We start from the raw sequence: 18067 nt of genomic DNA, 5'->3' as shown, positions 1-18067 counted from the left end.
CCCATGCACAGCCTGAGGAACTGGGTATTTCTGGAGATTTACTTATGAGGTCTGGACATTTTGGGGGGGTTGTAACTGGAATTTGGCATTTTTCGTGAGCCCCAAACCTGCTAAACTTTATTTAATGCTGCAGGTGAAGAATATTTTAGCAATTTGGATGAAACCAGTAGGCCAGGATGTGCCCTAGTGCTGGAATCTCCTCTGAGCTCTCAGATTTTGGCACTGAAAGGTCACTGGTCTTTTCCTGAAATCCTTCCCTACTGCAAATGTAAAGAAGCTTCAGGATGCTCCAGGTGTAGCGGGCAATGGGCCCTTACAGAAACTCCCTGTGTTTTCCTACTAAGGAAGGCAGGAACATTATAATTAGGGGCAATGTCAGAGGTAGGCAAATACCCCCTAATTGTATGCAGATGATAGAGCTGGTTCAACCTTTTGACTAGTGAAGCTTTCCTCAATTTGGGATATTGTGATCCTAATCAGGGACCTTTCGCCATACATCAAAGCCGGCAGGCTGAACCCGCATACCTCCGGGCTGGCACGGCTTGATTGCAAGGCTTCCTGCTAGCAGGCTCATCCCTGGCCAGGTGTCCTTCCTGCTGTGGACGACTGATTCCTTTTTACTCTTCATCACTGAGGCAAAGAAATTTAATCCCAATATTACTGCCAGCCCTGGAACGGACCCACTGATTTGGAAATTTCACCCTCTTGTTGCCCCGAAATATCAATGCGCGGCAACCTCTGATACCTGCTTATTTCATTGCCAACCTCTAACCTAAGGTGGAGCAGACCTGTCATTAGGGCATTCATCTGTGTTTAGATCTGTCAGCTTCCTTCCCCTTCTCCTCTTTTGTTTCTCTAATTACTTTGATTGCATCTCTGCGTCCCCGCTCAGGGCTGGGGAGGCTGCCGGGTCCCCATCCCAGTCTGTCCCCATTCCCTTTCCTGCAGGCAGCCGAGGCGGCTTTGCGGCAGGGGGGCGCGTGGGGCTGGACTTTAAGATTGTGAGCGCGGCTGTGTTCAGCGCTGCAGGTCGCTGCTCAGTCTGTTATACAGAGATGTTCCGGTGGCAGAGCCTGGTTTTTCCTATCGCTTCTCGATGTTTTGAGCCTCCCTGCCTCGTACCCAGCAATGCTGGGAGCCGACGCTGGGAGCCCTGGGCCGCTCGTAGCTGCTCTGCAAAGGCTCGGGTGTGCCTAAGGCGTCTTCCAGCACCCTTTAAGTGACGTGGCGTATTCCACAAGGAATTTTGTGTCAAATTTTCAGTAAACAGGCGGTGGAAGGAGTCATGTTGGAGCTCTCCTTGCGTTACGTTCCCTCGGGGCCAACGACTGGGCCTGGGGTGCAGATGTGGCGGGGGTGTCCAGGGCGTTGTTCCAGCCTCTGCGCTTCCCTGCCGTTACGGGCTCTCCCTGTAGTTTAACCAGATTCTGTCATCTTGACATAATGCCTTGACGTACCAGTTAAAATAAAATATTTGTAACAGTGTTTTTGTCTTTTTTTATTTTTCTCTCACCAGGGGCTGATTAAAATCCGAGGAGATCGCTGCTGGAGAGAGTTAACTTGCATGGATTACCACTACGAGGTGAGCGATCTGCACATTAAAATGAATTTCCCTTGTCTGCTTTACTTTGCTAGGAAAATTTTCTCGAACCTTTTCTCTTCTGCCAGGCAGATCTCCATGTTTTCTTTCTTTATTGTAGCCTTCTGTCTCTGGCAGCGCCAGATGTCCGTGTGCCAGCTTGGTGATGCTTGTTTTTCCCCCAACCGCAGCCCTAAAAGACCAATTTCTCCCCTCCCCTCACCATCATGGTCTGATTCAGGAGCAAACCTGAGCCTCACTGAGAACTCCCTCTTTAAAACGCGACAGGAGAGGAACGGAGAGGCGTTTTCCGTAGCGTTGTGCTGAACGCTTTCTGCTTACGCTTCCAAAATGCAGCCGTATGTAGACAGAAATAGAGCATCTCGGTGCTCGCCGAGACGCAGAGCCCTAATCGTCGGCAATTCAGAATTATACGGTTTTATCTTTTTGACATCTGTTTCAGTAATTACATTGCATTCTGATTGTAAACCGCGGTTTGTATTCTGTCTCTGAATGTCGTCTCCCCTTTGATTACAGAGAGAGGGAGCTCAGCCTCGCCTCTCTTCTTACCTATATTTTTGCATTTGCGTTTTGTAGAAACAGTATTAAAAAAGAAAGAAACTGCTGCGTGCTACTCCACTGTGCTCCGCTGGGCGAGGAGCGCTGGTTTGACGGAGGAAACGGTACTGAAGCGATATTCCCTCCTCCGGATTAACGCGGCAGCCACTGAAAATGTCGCACCGCGTTGCGACGCCTCCGATCTATAAGCGGCGCCCCTCTAAGGCGGGCGAGCGCGCCGCGTCCGGTAGCCCGAGGCTGCGAAGCCTCAGCCTGGCGCTGCGCTCGTCCCGTCTTGGTAGGACCCGGGTACCTCTTCGTGCCTCAGCCGCGCCGTTACGTCAGCCGGCGGGCCTGAGCTGGCGGTCCCCGGAGATGTACCTTAGGGGTGTCGTTCTCAGCGGACCTTCATCACGTCTGGAAACCATTTCCCCCTTCCAATTAAGGCTGGCAGAAGCCTGACTTCTCTGACCTGCAGAACGTGTTCCGAGGTGTTGCCTATGAATTACTTTTTACGGGGAAGGCACGCTGAGCGGTGGAAACCGGGACGCTTGTACAGGACCTCTGTCTTTCCACCCTCGTGTGAAGAGAATGGCGTGTGAATGCCAGGGACTGCGTTACCAGTCCTGTCACAGAATTGGGATTCCTCTCCCCAAAATAGGGAAGAAAAATTAAATCTATCAGTTTCCCAGGTGCTGGCACCTTTATTTTTTGCTCTTGTGACCGAGTTAACTGGTTGCACGTTTTGAAGTGGAATTTTGCAGGTCCGGAAGTCTGTATCTGCCTTTTCAGCTTTAATGCTCCTTTTTTTTTTTTTGTTATTATCAGTTCCCTTTAACGGGGTTTCACCGGCTGAATGCAAGGGTGACCTTTTACGAAGGCTGCTGCTCAGTTAGCTCTCATGGGACTGTCGGTGTCCTGCTTCGTTCTGGGTACAACCTGGGGGGCAGGGACCCCTCAGTGCTGCTGTTGTTAATCCCAAACACAAAGGCGGCTGCGGCAAATCGTCCTTCGTTTTTGCCTAGCAGCGCGAGGGCTCGGCTCCACGTGCTGCCAGGCACCTGGCAGCAGTCAGAGAAAAGCCAGCCCAAAGCGAGCCCCCCCAGAGGCCCCCGGCCGGCTCTGCTGGTGACCCCAGCCCACAACAGTCAGCCTGCGTAATCCCAAGTATTTCAAATCAAAACCAGAATCGGTTCTGTAGCCCCGAAGGCTAATTAAGACCATTCCTGTCCTATCCATAACGCAGGATCCCCAGCCTGTGCAAGTAATTGGGAACAGGGGCAGGGGGCAGATCACATTATCAATATCAATTATTTTAATCCGCACAAAAGAAGCTGCAATAAAAGGAAAATGAAAGAGGCCAAACTCTGTCTACTAGCGATAACAGACAAAGGACTGCAATTCACCTGCTGACTTCACCCAGAGGGAGGGAGAAGAGGGAGATGCTGAAAATACCTCTGCGAGGGAGGGAGGGAGCTGGGAGTCTGCTCGTAATTAGGATGATAAAACCGGGTATTGGACCAGCTCGTGAGTGGAGCTGGGCCAAACGTAGTCTGCTGTGATGTATGTTGGCCACCCCAGCTCTCCCGTTCCAGTCCTGAACTGCAGTCCAAAATCTACATGGGCTTCTCTGCCAAGAGAATTAATGAAAACACATGGCCTCCATCTCTCGCGTGGTGAGCGCGCCCTGGACTATTTATTTGTAGTAGAACCAGCAGCTATGCTCGTGGAAAATAACATTTCCACTTTTGTCGGGAATCGTGTGTAGAATAGTAAAACGTTGTTATGGCTTGGGTAATTAAACGGAGCATATTTTCACTCCCTCTTTCTGTTCTAATGTGCAGGGCCTTAATCCCAGCCTATGCGGAGATCTGTTCCTCAACTGAAGACTCTCTGTTTAGAGGGCTTACGATCTGTGACGCTGTGTAATTTGGAGAGGAAAATGGCAGAACGCATGGTTTACATAGGAAAGGTATTTTCCTACCAGCCTAACGCTCCTCTGATCCCTGAGGAGTAGACGGGCTCCAGTAAGCGTGGAAGAGAAAGGCAGACACTGATGGAGGTCAGAAGGCCTTGCTCCGCCACCGTACCCAGCCTGGCACGTGGAGACTACCTGGAGGCTGGGATTGAGGCGTGGGGGTAGAAACACTTGGCAGGTTAATTGTGGCTCTGGGTGCCAGGAGTCCCAAACTCTAATCCCAGCTTGGCAAGACAAGCACGAACAGGGAGTTTAACCTCCTTTTGCACTAGTTTCTTTGCTAGCGCGGCCGGAGGCTCCAAGGTAGGTGCAACCTGGTGCGCGCACGGGTCAGGGCTCCTGGTGTCTGCTGCGCCCCAGAGCTTCGCGGGCAGTGTCCCCGTTAGCATGTGAAAATGGACGTGTGTAGTTGGTGACTGGCAGGCGAAGTCTTGGGGTCTGACGTGCCACGGCCTGTGTTTATTTGTTGGGTTTGCCGTCGTTTCGCTGCCGGCTGTGGTTAGATGGCTTTTCTCCCCTATAAGAAGTCCCAGTAAAAGGGAGGCTTTTGCTCAGTGGAACCTGTTCCTGCTGCGGTTAATGCGGAGGGAAGCTGCTTCTGGGTTTTAGGTCTGTTTGTCATCATGATTATTAAGCATTTATCTACTATGTACACAATGGTTTACAAATATGCGTGCAGCGGTTTGCAGACTGGAGCTAGATTTCTGCTTCCACTGGAGCGCGTGGCACCGATCCCACGGCGTTCGGCAGCATCCCGCCCGTTGGGCGAGACAGAGCAGCCTCCGTTCCCGGCTTGTGTGAGCGGGGAGACGTGGCAGAGCGCAGCCCCCCCCGCCTGTCCCTGCCTGCTCCAGAGGGCATCCTTCCCCCCCTACAGAGTGCAACAGCTCCCTGCCGTAGCCAGGCTGCCCTACGAACCGGGGAAGGAGTCTGCCACGGAAGGTTTTGTGCCACTCGAGGCCGTTTCTGGAGTTTGCAGAGCTTGCAGGACGTTGCCCGGGCACGGGCTGGAGCAGCTTTCTGACTGCTGTTAGTAGGTACCAGGTCTGTGAGCCAGGCGTGGGATCAGGGAGCACCAACTTGCTCCCCCGGGGCCTCTTACTCGCTCCCTCCTGTGCCAAGCTTCATCTGGCCCAAGCTTTGCTAATTCTGGGTGTGCTGCTTAGCTGGCGCAAGCACAATGTCTTAACATGCTCCAAATGGAGCAAATCCTCTTTGTGCAAGACCTGTATTTTAAAATCTCCCCACCAAACCTGCAGCCCTCCGACCCTCACGCTTACGCTGCAGAGCACCTTGAGACCATATGTCTTGGCACGGGCCAGGGTTGAGTGGCACAGGCAGGAGATGAGCATTTCTGACCTTCAGCCAGTCCAAATGGAGCTTGTGTTTTTGGATGCTGGTGGTGGTCTTGGCAGAGTAGTTAAGCAGATAATCTTAAGGGTTTAGAAATGGGCAAGTCCTACGTGGTCACATCTATTGCATCTCCCCACATTCCAGTGCAGAAGTACTCCCTGGGAGATGCAATCCAGCGATGCATTTTTATAATGGCTGCCAAAGTATTGTTGTTTTTTAATTACAGACAGATATCTTGTAAAATTCAGCCACCAACTGGTAGGAACAGCTGCCGAAGCAGCTGCTCGGGCCGGCGAGCCCCGCTGGGCGCCCTCCTCCTCTGCCAGCTTTGCACCGAAACTGCGCGGGAGCTGCTAAACGCATCCAAGGGGTCCCTCACGTCCCGGTGGCCTGTCCTCGGCTGGGCCAGCGCTGGGTGAGGCTCAGCAGAGGGGCGAGCCGTGACGTGCACCAGGTGAGGAACCCCTGGCCCTTCCACTCACTAGTGGAACAGCTCGTATTTTATATTTTTAATTTTTGTGTAATCATTTTAAGTGATGTTTTGAAGGGAACGCCTTTTGTCCAAAAGCTTCTCAATGATTCGCACCCTTTGCTGCAGAAGGCCAGGCTAGGAAGGCAGACTTACTACTGAGACAAAGATGAGGCAGAGGGATAAAGGGAAAGGAAAAGAAAAAGCCAATCCTGAAGCAAAATCATCTTTGTCAGCGCTGGAAGCAAGACCCAGGGTTTGCTTCCCTGCTCTGGAGCTGTCTGTAGGTGCTCGCGAGGGGTCAGTTGGCACAAAGCGGGAAGGTTTGAAGGACTTTGCTGAACCAGCCTCTACTGAGTCACGCTTTAGTTCGGGATTTGTCAGCGCTGCTGAGAAAAGCTTTGTTCTTTACGTGAGACGCTGCGCAGCCACAAAGGTCACTTCTTCTGATTTGTACAAATTGTCTCTAATTATTCTGTAACTGTTTTTCTTAAATAGAGGCTGTCAATCAGTGCTCCGGCTTCTGGCATAAGCAGCTCTCCAGTTCCTGGAGAAGCTCTCCAGAGCACAATGTCTTTTGTCCCTAATTACGGGCTTGCTGACTGATAGCTGTGCTGATAAGGATGAGAAAGAAGCTCTAACTGCTCTTTAACTGCCTCTTGATTTCTTTTCTCCCTTCTCTTCACTGTATTAGACCTCGTTAGACTTCTCATCTAGCTTTTCCCAACCTATTACGAAACAAAAAGTAAACAACCTCTAGCGATTCATCTTGATAAATCAGAAAAATGATCTGATTTCATGATCCGTGATGTCTCAGGATGGGCTTCGTTCCAACAGTTTGCATTGGTGGAGGCAAAAACCTTCCGAACGGGGAAGCAGGTACTCGGAGCTCGCGCTCAAAATTGTGTTTTAAAGTACCAAATTAATATGAGGGAAGCGGTGCTGGCTTGAACAGAAAACAAGAATATTTAGAAGTCACCATGCAAAAGCATTTTGGAGATTTTCCTTTTAGTAACATGATAAAATACTCGTGTAGCATCCTAAGTTTACAATTATTGGCCCTTTACAGAATTTTCTCCATTCTGAAGACGATCAAGGTGAATCCCGGCAGGACCGATGGTCACAGGGATGAATTGTTAAGGCCAACAAAATGTATTCCCAAGCTGTGGCTTCACGGTGGAGCTCCCAGGTCTGGCCTGGCTATGGGAGCTCAGGCTGGACAGGTGGGCTTCCCAAAACTGCCGTCTTCTAGGGGAAGCACAGATCTTCCCCTTGCAACAGCCACCAAAGGGAGTCCAAAGAACCCGCCTCGGCGTTCCTGGGGCAGCGCGGCTGAGCCGGCTGGTTGGCACCTTTCCCCTGTGAAAGGGGCTGATTTTGTTTCACTGAACGCAGAATAATTTGCACCTCCGCTCCTTCTTTCATGCAGGGCGTGAACTTGCATGGTTTTACTGATGGATTTTGATGGTTCCCCTTGGGACAGGAGGTACCGGGTCACAGCACTTGAGTAGTCGAGGTCAAGAGGGTGCAAGAGGGACAAGACGCAGCCTTGATAGGGGGAAATCTTAAGAGTTTTGTTCCAGAAGCCTTCGAAAAGGGTGTGGAAGTCCAGCAGTCTGTGCTTGCAGGGCCTGGGTGAGCTCAACGCTGCTGGGCACGTGGCTGTGAGCCCAGGGCGACTGCCTCCCCCAGTGCCTGGGAGGGTTTTCGGAAGTGGCCATGGGGTTCGGTAGATGTGCCGAGGGTTTCTGGAGTTGCTCGCAACCCCGCCTTACTTGAAACAGTAAAATTTGTACTCTGAAAGCGGTGTTTTTATAAAAATATGAGTGAAGTGAGCTGTGATCCATCTCTGCCCTCACTGGACAACTTGCCCCGTGGAAGCCAAAGCTGCTGTTGAGGAGTTGAGGAGAGCAAGGCAGAGGAGATGCGGTTCTACCCGTGGTGGAGTATAAACACAGTTTGTTCTCATCTCCTGTTGTAAAAGCAAACTCTTCTTTGATTTAAGGTGACCGATGCCAAACGGAAGAGCGTGCTTCTCTTCAGATGTTTGGGTTTGGGTTTTTTTTCCCATTTAGTCCGTAAGTTTTGAAAAATGACCTTTTCGGAGGCATAGTTGAAAAGCCAGTTGTCCTCATTCACACATATCGAAGGGCTGCTTGGTGTGGGTTTGAAGCTGAGGATTAGGTGCTTTCTTCTGGGTTTTAGTGACTTGCATGATGTCAGCGCTGGCATTGGAAGAAGGGCCAATTCCTGACCTCGCCTGTGATCAATTAAGTAACAAGATCCATCATAAGGTAAGTGCATGAAGCAATAATATTGGCAGATAAATGTCAACACGACATCAAAAGCTTATTACGCTGTATCTGGGTTTTGTATCAGGCTGCTGCAAGAAGGTCTCTATCTGAGGTGGGTTTTCAGATGAATCCCAGGTGCCTGATATTGGATGCGAGGTATCTCTGCATGCAACTCGCTAGAGAGGTTTGTTATTCCCAACTTCGGGCTGCGCTCTGTTGTTCTAATAGCTAAATGTGCCCGTCACTTAAAAAGGGAGGGAGCAAATGCTTTTAAAAGAGGAATTTGTGCTCAGCATGGGAAGATGGGCGTTGCGGGGCTTGCACAGGTTGGGCATCCTGGCAGAAGCAGGAGCAGAGGTTCGGTGACTGTAACTTCCAGCCGAGCGCTTCTCGGAAGGAGGCCCGGTTTCCCGGAGTGCGGGTGCTGGCAGCAGGTTCTGCTGCAGATGATCAGCGCTTCTGAAAACGAGGCCTGAGCTCTTGAAAGCTACAAAGCAGTAAATTTTCTGAAGCGTAACAGTCCTTGTGGAGCTGCAGTTTTAGAAGACATAATGATAAATACTGACATTTATGCCCAGTCATGCTGCTTTTTAAAAAGTAAGAGGGAACACAGGTCTTCCGCACTCAAAGGGTGCTGCAGAAGAGCCAGGGTGATTAATAGCACCGGACCTTAAGCAGAACAAAAGCAGATTTATCCTCCTTGCAGGGACGTGGTAGACGGTGTTTTATTCCGAGCAGCGCAGGCAGGGAAGCTGCTGTCCAGAGCCATGCACTCGTGAGAGCATAGCTTTGCTGTCAGCCAGTGTTTGGTCCAGGAGCCTGGCTTGTATTACCCTGAACGGCAAACACGGCAGACGCACGGTAAGTGGATTCCCAGCCACCTCAGCATCGGTTCAGCTCTCGTCTTCATCGGGACCGGGATCCCAGCGGTGGATTTGGGAGAAGGGTGAGGAGCGTCTGGTCAGAGACCTCTCGAAATAAAAGGCAGAGCTGCAAATCAGCATCATAAAGCGGACCCAGCATCTCTGGCTCAGGCTCAGGAAACCACATACTGCTGAAGTAAATTGGACGTAAGCAGGTGCTGAGAGAGGAACTTTCAGAATAGCTTTAAAAGGAAACCAGTGGCAGGGATGGGAGGGATGGGGTAAGCACGCAGCAGGCGATCCCTCCCAGACGCCAGCTACCATGGGCGGCCGAGCACCGGTTTTGCTGCGGGTTTTTATTTACCTCTTCGGTGCGGTTCAAGAACTGCTTTTCGCCATGCATTTCTTCACCTAAAGTAACTGCGTTAAAACAATCAAAAATAAAGAGAGCAACCTCCGTGACTCTCGCTTCGGCGTAAGCCAGGCAGGTTAGTGGCACCTGCCGCTCGGCTCACCCCAGCTTTCCCCTGATTTCCAGCAATATTAGAACCAACACAGGATAGCAAAAGTTTAGTGCAAATGCCCCCCAGGGAACTTTCTGTTGTGAGCCTTTTGAGGTTTTTGAAGCGTAGGAAGGCATTATCCCTCCCCGCTGCCGGGATCAGCAGCAGAACTGTCAGTCACAGCCTATAAATGCATTGGGAATATGCCAATACCGTTTTCAGCAGTAATACAATTCCTCTTCCTGGATTCTTTTCTGTTTTTCTTAAGGATTTGTTTTAAGCCTGGTGAAAGCTTCCTGTACAACTATTGGATTTCATCTCTTTGTTACACTCTCCCACTGTTTCAAACTCGTTTACAGACCACCCAGGACCCTCATCACTTACCTTACATATTGTCTTTTCCTCCCCCCTCCACCCATTTGGTTTTTTTTTCAATCCTAATCAGATTAATCCTTACGACCCGCTTCGCAGCGACTTACTCGTCTCTCCCTGCGCTGACCTGCTGGCCAGCTTCTCCCGGGGATGGGGACGATGGAAGCCATCGCTTCCCTCTGCCTACCAGGGGCTGTGGGGAATAATCTGCTGCTCGTGAAACGTTCAGGACCCCAGGGGGTTTGTCAGCTTGGAAGATAACGGAGGCAATGCTCTGATAATTATTTAAATTGTGGATTTATGAGCCAGTTAATGGTGTATTTTAAGAAATCTGCAAAGAGAAGAAAGATGACAAATTTCAGCGCTATCTGGAAGACAGAAACGAGAGGGGGAAATGGTAGAAGAAACTTTTAAGAGCTTTCCAGTCTTTCCAAGTAACCTGTCTTGTTACCTCTCTTGCCTCTTGGGCGAGAATCGCTCAGGCGGCCTCCCCGATGCGGTGTCACAGCTCCTCTATTTCTGCCACGGCTTCTTGGTCCTCCAGGGTCCACGACCGCGTCCCCCGGGCAGGACTGGCCGCCTGGCCCGGGCCGCTCTGCCGCGACGGGGCAGCCGCCACACCCAGCCCGGGACTGGCTCAGACCTTGCCCCGAGCCCTCACACAGGTGTACCCACCTCTGCGTGCTCCGAATGGTCAAAACTGGTCTCCGTGGCAAGAAATATACTAATTTTTTATTTTTTATCATCCTTCGCGGCACGCATGGACATAAATACTGTCTTTTCTAGTCTCCTACACAGCAGCATGCCAGCTGCAGTGCAGGGAGAGTTGGTGGTCTCACCCATTCCCGCCTTGCCCAGTGTTTGTAGGGGATTGACCATCATCGCCGTTCCCTTGCTTCGGAGACCTTTGGGGTGATGCAAACCTTTGGTGTGTGCGCTCTTCTTTTTCCGTAACGTTTGCTCTCAACGTTAGCGAAACTGAAACTTGAACGCTGCGATTTCATGTAGTATCAACTGCAAAATGGCGTATGCGGAGCTCCAATGTACAATGAAATTACCCCAAAAACCAGCCTGCATCCTTGCCATCTGCTTTTCCAGGGAAAACAAAATAATGACGCGCTTTTAATTGCAGATAGAGTTTAAACAAATAGGGTGTTGGTTTACAAGCCGGTGCTTTCTTCTTCGGAGATCAGATTACATTTTCATCAGATTATGAAAACATACTACTGTTTCCTCTCTCTCTTTGACTATTAAATGTGTTAAATTGTTTAATGAATTTTCGCATCATGTAGAAGCCTGTCCTAATCTAATAAGTGAAATATTGAATTTGTTGCCTGCGAAATAGCAGACATGCAAGAAAGTGCTACTGAAGAAGCTGCGTCCCCAGGGGTGGGTGTTTTTGTGCATGTCTCCTCCTCTGGCCTCTTACTAGGATTTTCTTAGGGGAATAACCGTAAGAAGCTATTCCAGATCTCGGGTTAACACGATATTGATTATTGCGCGCATCAAAAGTTTTAAATTCAGCTTGAAGTTTCATTTCCAGAGAAATGTTGGTCTGTCCGGGGGAAGGACCAGCTGTTGGCAGAATTTCATAAATAGGAGAGCCCTGCCATTTGCTGGTAAAAGTTTGAATTATTTGCCTATTTACATTGAATTTATGCTGTTTCCACGCAATTCTCTGTGTTTTCAAACCTTCCCTGTTGTCCGTATGCTTGATTCGAATGGCAGCACACAGGTAATGTCACTTAAGTAACCAGGGGGCTGATGGCCCGACACAGTTCCCGCACACATTTCCCTCCCTGCAGCAGATCTGGAAGAATTCCACGTTATTTCTCCAACGCCCTCTTTTTTTTTTTTTCTGTCTTGCAACTATTGCAGTGCTCGCAGCAAGCCTCGTAACTCTGCAAAAAGACAAATCCAGCGTTAGGATGGTACGTGAATGAGTTAATAGTAAGTCTGTGCCGTGGTGTTTTGCTCCGAAGTCGTGTGCGCCAAACTGACCTTTATTCGTGGAATATAAATCACTTTCCAGTCCTATTATTTGCAAAATCCTACAGGCTTGCAAATGCACAAAAGAAGCCTTTGTCTCTTATTAATTTAATTTATAGGTTAAAGTTTCAAATCAGTGGCAAGCAAAAGCTGATTTACTATTCACTTCAGGAACTGCCGTTCTGGAAAGCGCGCGGCATTTGCTAGTCTGCCTAGAAATTGTGATACGTAATTAGGAGCTTCTGTAATTGCATATAATGTAATATGATTTGCTTATCTTTTTTGGTATGTATTATACATAAAAGCTGGGAGGGTAACTCGGTGTGGATTAGCTCTTTCAACCCTAAAAACTCAACAGATCAGTAAAACCACTGTTTTGTGTCTTGTTCTTTTAGCATTACGGCAGGATCAATGGTTTCAAGCATGAAAGTTGCTGAACCATCCCGTCATCTCTTGTACGATGCTATTTCTGCCGCAGCAAAAAATAGCCGCTTCTGTGACAGAAGTTAGATAAAAGCAGCGTGGATCTTTTTCCCGCCAGTTTAAAATGAACCAAAGCAACTGTTCCTATTATTTAATTTGATTTAAGCGATGAAGTTCCCGTGTGGAGTCGGACAAGTGGCACTGCTGTCTCTTCCCAGGGATAGGAGTGTTCCCATCTGCAGTTCAGACCCATTTCTTCCACTTCATGGGATTTCTAGTGAAGCAATTTTCTAACCAAGTTTTTCTAGTCTGTCTTAAAACAACCTGAGACAAAGGAATAAAACTTTTTTCTGACCGTGCTGTCGTACCACGTTCCAGGGTAAAAGCTCTGACTGCTCAAGGTGCTCACAAGAAGCTTTTACTTCTTGACCAGTATACGCAGAACGGTAGGGATTGCGAATCGTTGCAAGCATTATGGAAACATTTGCATTAAAAATGGCATTTATCTCACTCACGTTCATGAATTCACTTATCTATATTTTCCAAGGATCATATTCTTCCTCTTCCCTTTCAGCCTGGCCGTCTCGATGGCTAAAAGGGGTTTTATTGCTTTAGCATTAATCAAGACATTTGACAGAATTGAACTGGATCCTGGCCAATTAGACTGAGACAATATTGAATTTCGAACTGTCATGTTGGATCCATTTGAATGTAACACAAGCTTGTCGCTCTCTGCAATCAATACGGCGGTTTAATAATCCCAGCCCGAGGTGAATGAACGCCCACCTTTCCCCTGCAGCCGTGGACGGCGAGTGAAGTTAGGGACGCCGGGGCTGGCTGCGTGCTAGGGTTTCCCCTCAGCTGCTGAGGGCACTGCACTGCAGGACAAGCAGGGAGAAGGGGTTTTTTTTCCTCCTTCTTAGGGCCACGTTCAATGAACTCGCCTTCCTCAAGGAACCTGCTGACATCTGGAGTCCTGCTGCGGGTTCCGCTCTTCCCCCGGGCTCGGCACTCAAAGCCCTTGGCTGCCGTGGTGCGTTGGGAGCGACAGCCCTTTTTCACCCGCGTTTCCCCTTAGGGGCAAGTCTGCTTTTGTAAATTCTGGGTGTCAGGCCATCCCCGCTCACATGGAGGAGAGCGTGGGGAGACGTTAACCCGCAGCTGCTGGAGATGAGCAAATTAGCTCTACAAATAACGCTATTAAAGAGCATTTACTGAAGTATAAAATGGGAGTCGGCTTTAATACCCACTAGTCCAACTGCATCGCTTGCCACAAAGAACATGTAGGTTTGTTGGTAGCTCAAGGGCCTTGCAACAGTCTTCATCTTGTTTGATAGAATTTCCTGTCATCTGTCTAAGGAGCAGAAAAAGAAGCCCACGCAGGAGGTGGCCCACGCTCTGCGTGAAATGAGCTAGGATCGGTAAGCACTTACGGCAATAGTTGCAATTAACAGTTTGCAAGCAGCCCGCAATGGAAATGTGCTTGAATGCGTTACCCCTGGCCCCGAGGCAAGTGAGTGAAATATTTTAATTCAAGGAGTTAATTGCGTTTTTAGCGGCCTTTCCCTACCAAGTTTGGCAGGCGATGTGGAACGCCGGCCTGCTCCGCTCCCAGCCAAATGCCTAGGAACGCCAGCACGGATGTTGAAACCCAGTATGAGCAAGAACGGGCTGGGAAAGCTTCTTGACTCGTTAGGTCGTTCATTAATGATTTTTTTTTTTTTAGTATTGCTGCCACACTTTAAGTTGCCGCAAACCACCATAAAGAGTATTTCCAGCAACTACAAGAAGAGAGCCCCACGAGCAGATAGCGTGGCCAGATCCTGAGCTCTCTGACCACTGGCTGCCAGCTCAAGTGCCGTCTCACTTCGCCCTTGCTCACCGGTTCTGTTGGTAAACAGAGCTGATGGACGTTTCACAGCCTGTTCCTCCTTTTGAACATTGAACCTGAACTATCCGAGTGCACAAGGGATTGACAGGAGAGAGCAGGAGCCAAAGAAAACTGCAGTAACCTCTTTTCTCTGCCAAAAGAAGTGAAAGGATAATGTAGCATGTAGTTATCAAAGGGCAGTTTTCTCAAAGCCTGTCAAACCTGACTTTCCTAATTGAACTTTGGTTTTATTATATCGAGAGGAGCCTCTTTTGGAACTTGCCGAGATTAAAGTTCACATGAGGGTGCCTCTCTGAATTCCTGCACCCCTGGTCTTGCGTGCTGGCCTTGGGTTCAGGCGCTGTCGCTAGGGAAACTTCTCCTTCCAGCAGTTCTTGTCCCAACCTTGATTCTACCGGAGGATGCCTGGGAAGGTCGTACAGAGACTGTCGAAGAGAGCCGGAGGGTGCCGGGGGACGATCAACACCCAACGCCCTCCAAGGGGAGGCAGCTGCCCCTTCCCCCGTCAGGGCTGCTAATGGGATGCTCGTCTGCTAAACGTGTTTTCCCGCTGCCAGGGGTCCCCACGCGGTGCCCTGCAGGGCTTGGGGCAGTTGCGAGGAGCTGGGGAGCTCACCGTTTCTTGGCCAAATCCTGCCAGGGTGCTGCTTGGAAAAGGTGCTGAGCGCTTCCAGCACCCTCATCCCTTTGTTTCCCAGAAACCTGAATGCGCAAAGTTTTGAAAGGGCAATCCTTTAATTCTTTAAGCCACTAGTCTGAATTTCACCGTGGCCTGTGAATTTGTCATCGCTGCGAATTTCCTTTACAAGCTTTGTAAGAAGCGCACCCAGAAATATGTCTTTAAAAAAGCAGCTTTTCCCCACTTATGCATTTCACTTCTGCAAAATGTTTGATCATTTGTATTCCTCCGTGGATGTTTGTGTGCCATTTTCATCAAGTTGCTCCTGCTGTACATTTTCCTAACCACGAGCAGGATCTAACAGTGCTTTTTATAACTCCCTTTTGCAGTTATCCGTGCCAAATATGCAGCAGCAACACACGTGATCCGGCTGCGCTACCGGCAGACAAGCGTTAGCTGATTACCTTGGGGGGATGTAAAGGCCAGCAGTAGTTAACAAACATGGCCGGTTAGCTGCTTAAATATCGGAGATTTGCTTGCTCTGGGTTTATTGCTCCTGCAAGCCTCGGCAGAATGATTAACATCAAGCCCATCCCTTTCTTCGGTGCTGTAATGAGCTTATCAAGCCGGTGGGCGAGGGTGGAGGGGAGCTCCCGGGGATGATGGAGGGCGATGCTGCACGGCGGTGAAAGCCCTGCGTGTTGCGTTAGGTAACGAGATGCAAAACTTTCTCAGCTATAAAGTCCTGCTGAGATTTGTAGTTGATGTGTTTTCTTGTTTGTGGGGCAGCTGTAGAAGACGCTGTCGGAGGATCTGTAAAAGACCAGTACCCGCGGGGCGTGTTGCTTTTCTTTTTTTACTTCTGAAGTTAAAGATCTTCTAAAGGTGGCAGTTCAGCAGCGTGGGTGCTTTTGAGGATTTTATCCGTGGCTTTGTCCTCTCTAGCGTCGTCGTATCTGCACCCCGTATGAATTCCTGGGTCTTACTCTTCACTTACTCTAGCTAGGAGGAAGAGTAACGCCGCAGGGAGGGCCAGGAGGCAGGAGTGGGACCCTGCAAGGCTCGAAGGGCACGGGGGAGTAGCTGAAGCGCAGGGGCGGGTAGTTTCCTTGCCTCTCGCTCAGCACTGTTTCCTATTTTCTCTGACAAGGATGAGCCCGGGTTTCATTTTATGTGATTTGCCTCCAGCAAACCTCAGAGGAGCTCGTGCCAGGCTTGAGACCTTTCAGCCTATCTCCCTCCGAGAGTACTTTCTTTGGGCAATAATACGGGCTTTTAGCAGAGTTGCCTCTACGTCGAGCATGGTATGGGTTTAATTTGCTAGTTAAGATGTTACTGACTTCTCCTAGATTTCTAATGTTTCCTCTTCTACGAAATCTTATATGTCACCTATACGGGAGCCGTTTTGGCTGGAGGTTTTTAGGAGAGCACTCAGGAATTTCTTACTGTTTCTCTGGCACTTTAGTTCAATTTACACTGTACACTAAAGAAATAGTTCCCTTTAGGTTAGGATAAGTTACACGCTCTCCGCCATGGACGAACAAAGGGCTGTCTGTTACAGCGTGCGTGGTTGTAAGTTGGGAGGTGATGCTGCAGACGGTGAGGATGCGAGAGGGGATTTTGTGGGTGTATTTCATGTTTAGGGGGTTGATGAGCAACAAGAACACTGCAATAAAGCAGGACACAAACATCCCCTTAAATACTGGAAATGTAGAAATACGTGAGGTGGTTAAAGTGCATTGTTGTTTTCTGTGGGAAGGCTGTAGCAGCCCTTTGCGGTTTGGGGAGGTTGGATCCTGTGGTCCTCGCTGAGAGGGGGCAGCGGGGTCAGGCGGGGCCATGCTGCCCTTAGGCTGTATCGGTGCCTGCGATCAGCTCTGCCCTCCTCCGGGGGCTGGACGGACTCCTCTGGCTCCGTTGACCGTCTTGATGCTGAGCTTAACTCGCATCTTTGTACCAGATTTGGGCTTTTTTTTAGTGCTGCTGGTTTAATGCCGTGGCTAAAGGTGAATGGCCAAAGCTGGGTGAAATCGCTTCATTTTTTTTGTCAGCATGAGTCATTTAACTGGATCTTCGTGGGGAACGTCAGGTTTTGCCTTCCTATAAGTTGCCCGAGGTGGTCCTCGGCGTACTTTTGCTGCTTTTTCGGGCGCATCCTCTCCAATGGCTGCAGGCTGGTTAGAGCCCATCCTTGCATCTCGGTGGCAGGGGAGCCCTGCGTAGGGCGTGCTTTGACATTCCCAGACGTGCATGACATAAAAGCACCATAGAGCCGTAACCATAACGTCTTTTCATGCAGACTCGGAGCCCACCCCGTTTTTAGAGCCCGTCGGAGATGCGGCCTGGTATTCACATGGCTCCGGTGCGTGCGAACCTCCGCACAGTAGCAAGCCCCGACCTCTCTTGCAGGGGTTTTCACACTGGGAAAAATGAACCCCCAAGGACCCTTAATAGGTGTTTTCATGTTTGGTTTAAGGAGGCTCCACAACATGCTGGTTTTATGGGTATTGCATTTGTGCTCACCAGAGCTGGGTTTAGGGTCCCTCTGGGATGAATGGCCCAGTTACCCGCCCAGTCTTTTCTTCCAGAAGTTGTATTTAGAGGTAAAGCAGCTGTAAAATTGTATAATCTCTCATCTGCCATCAGACGCTGCTGCTGGAGTATAGGATTGAAGGCCACAAAAAAGCAAAGATATGATTTTTACCCTGGAACAGTGGTTGAAATGATGACTTGAAGTTTGTTTCTCCTGCTGCTAACATAACCGCTGCCTTTGATCCCAAAGAATACCCAGAGCAGATCTGGGCATGCATCGCTGAAGGTGCGGAGGTTTCAGCACCTGATATGGCACAGTAGGAGTTGACTTCTTAGATCTCCTCCTGCTCCTCTTAGACAATCCCAGGCCTTGTGCCCTTCCTCGGTACCTGGTTTTGCGCAGTGCAAACGTGGATTTTCATGGGTTTTGAGGGGGCTTTGCCTGGACTCGGAGACCCAGATCTAGGGAGTCAGTCTGGAAGGTCACCCACATGCCGACCAAAGACCAGAAGCCATCCGGGCTGTGGTAGCCTGTGTGGCCAGTTGGGGAGGCAGGGAGAGAACGACTGTCTATCTGAAGCCAGACGGGCACACGGAGCTCAAAAATAATTGCCAGCTTTGGATTTCAGTAGAGCATTGGACTC

The 18067-nt window shown here is 49.7% G+C and overlaps 1 protein-coding gene across 7 annotated transcripts in view; it reads left to right on the top strand.

Annotated features, from left to right (window-relative positions):
- LMF1 (lipase maturation factor 1) overlaps nt 1-18067 on the top strand; it is a 208704-nt gene that overhangs the window by 81077 nt on the left and 109560 nt on the right. For all 7 annotated transcript variants that reach the window (XM_075104693.1, XM_075104700.1, XM_075104695.1 and 4 more), the window contains one exon: nt 1517-1582. In XM_075104693.1, the coding sequence (XP_074960794.1) occupies nt 1517-1582 (66 nt within the window). The remainder of the gene's footprint in view (nt 1-1516; nt 1583-18067) is intronic.

Source organism: Phalacrocorax aristotelis, chromosome 10 (genome assembly GCF_949628215.1).
Source record: "Phalacrocorax aristotelis chromosome 10, bGulAri2.1, whole genome shotgun sequence".
Classification (NCBI taxonomy): domain Eukaryota; kingdom Metazoa; phylum Chordata; class Aves; order Suliformes; family Phalacrocoracidae; genus Phalacrocorax; species Phalacrocorax aristotelis.
Note: the sequence above shows the minus strand (reverse complement) of the source record. Positions and strands in the feature narration are given on the sequence as shown.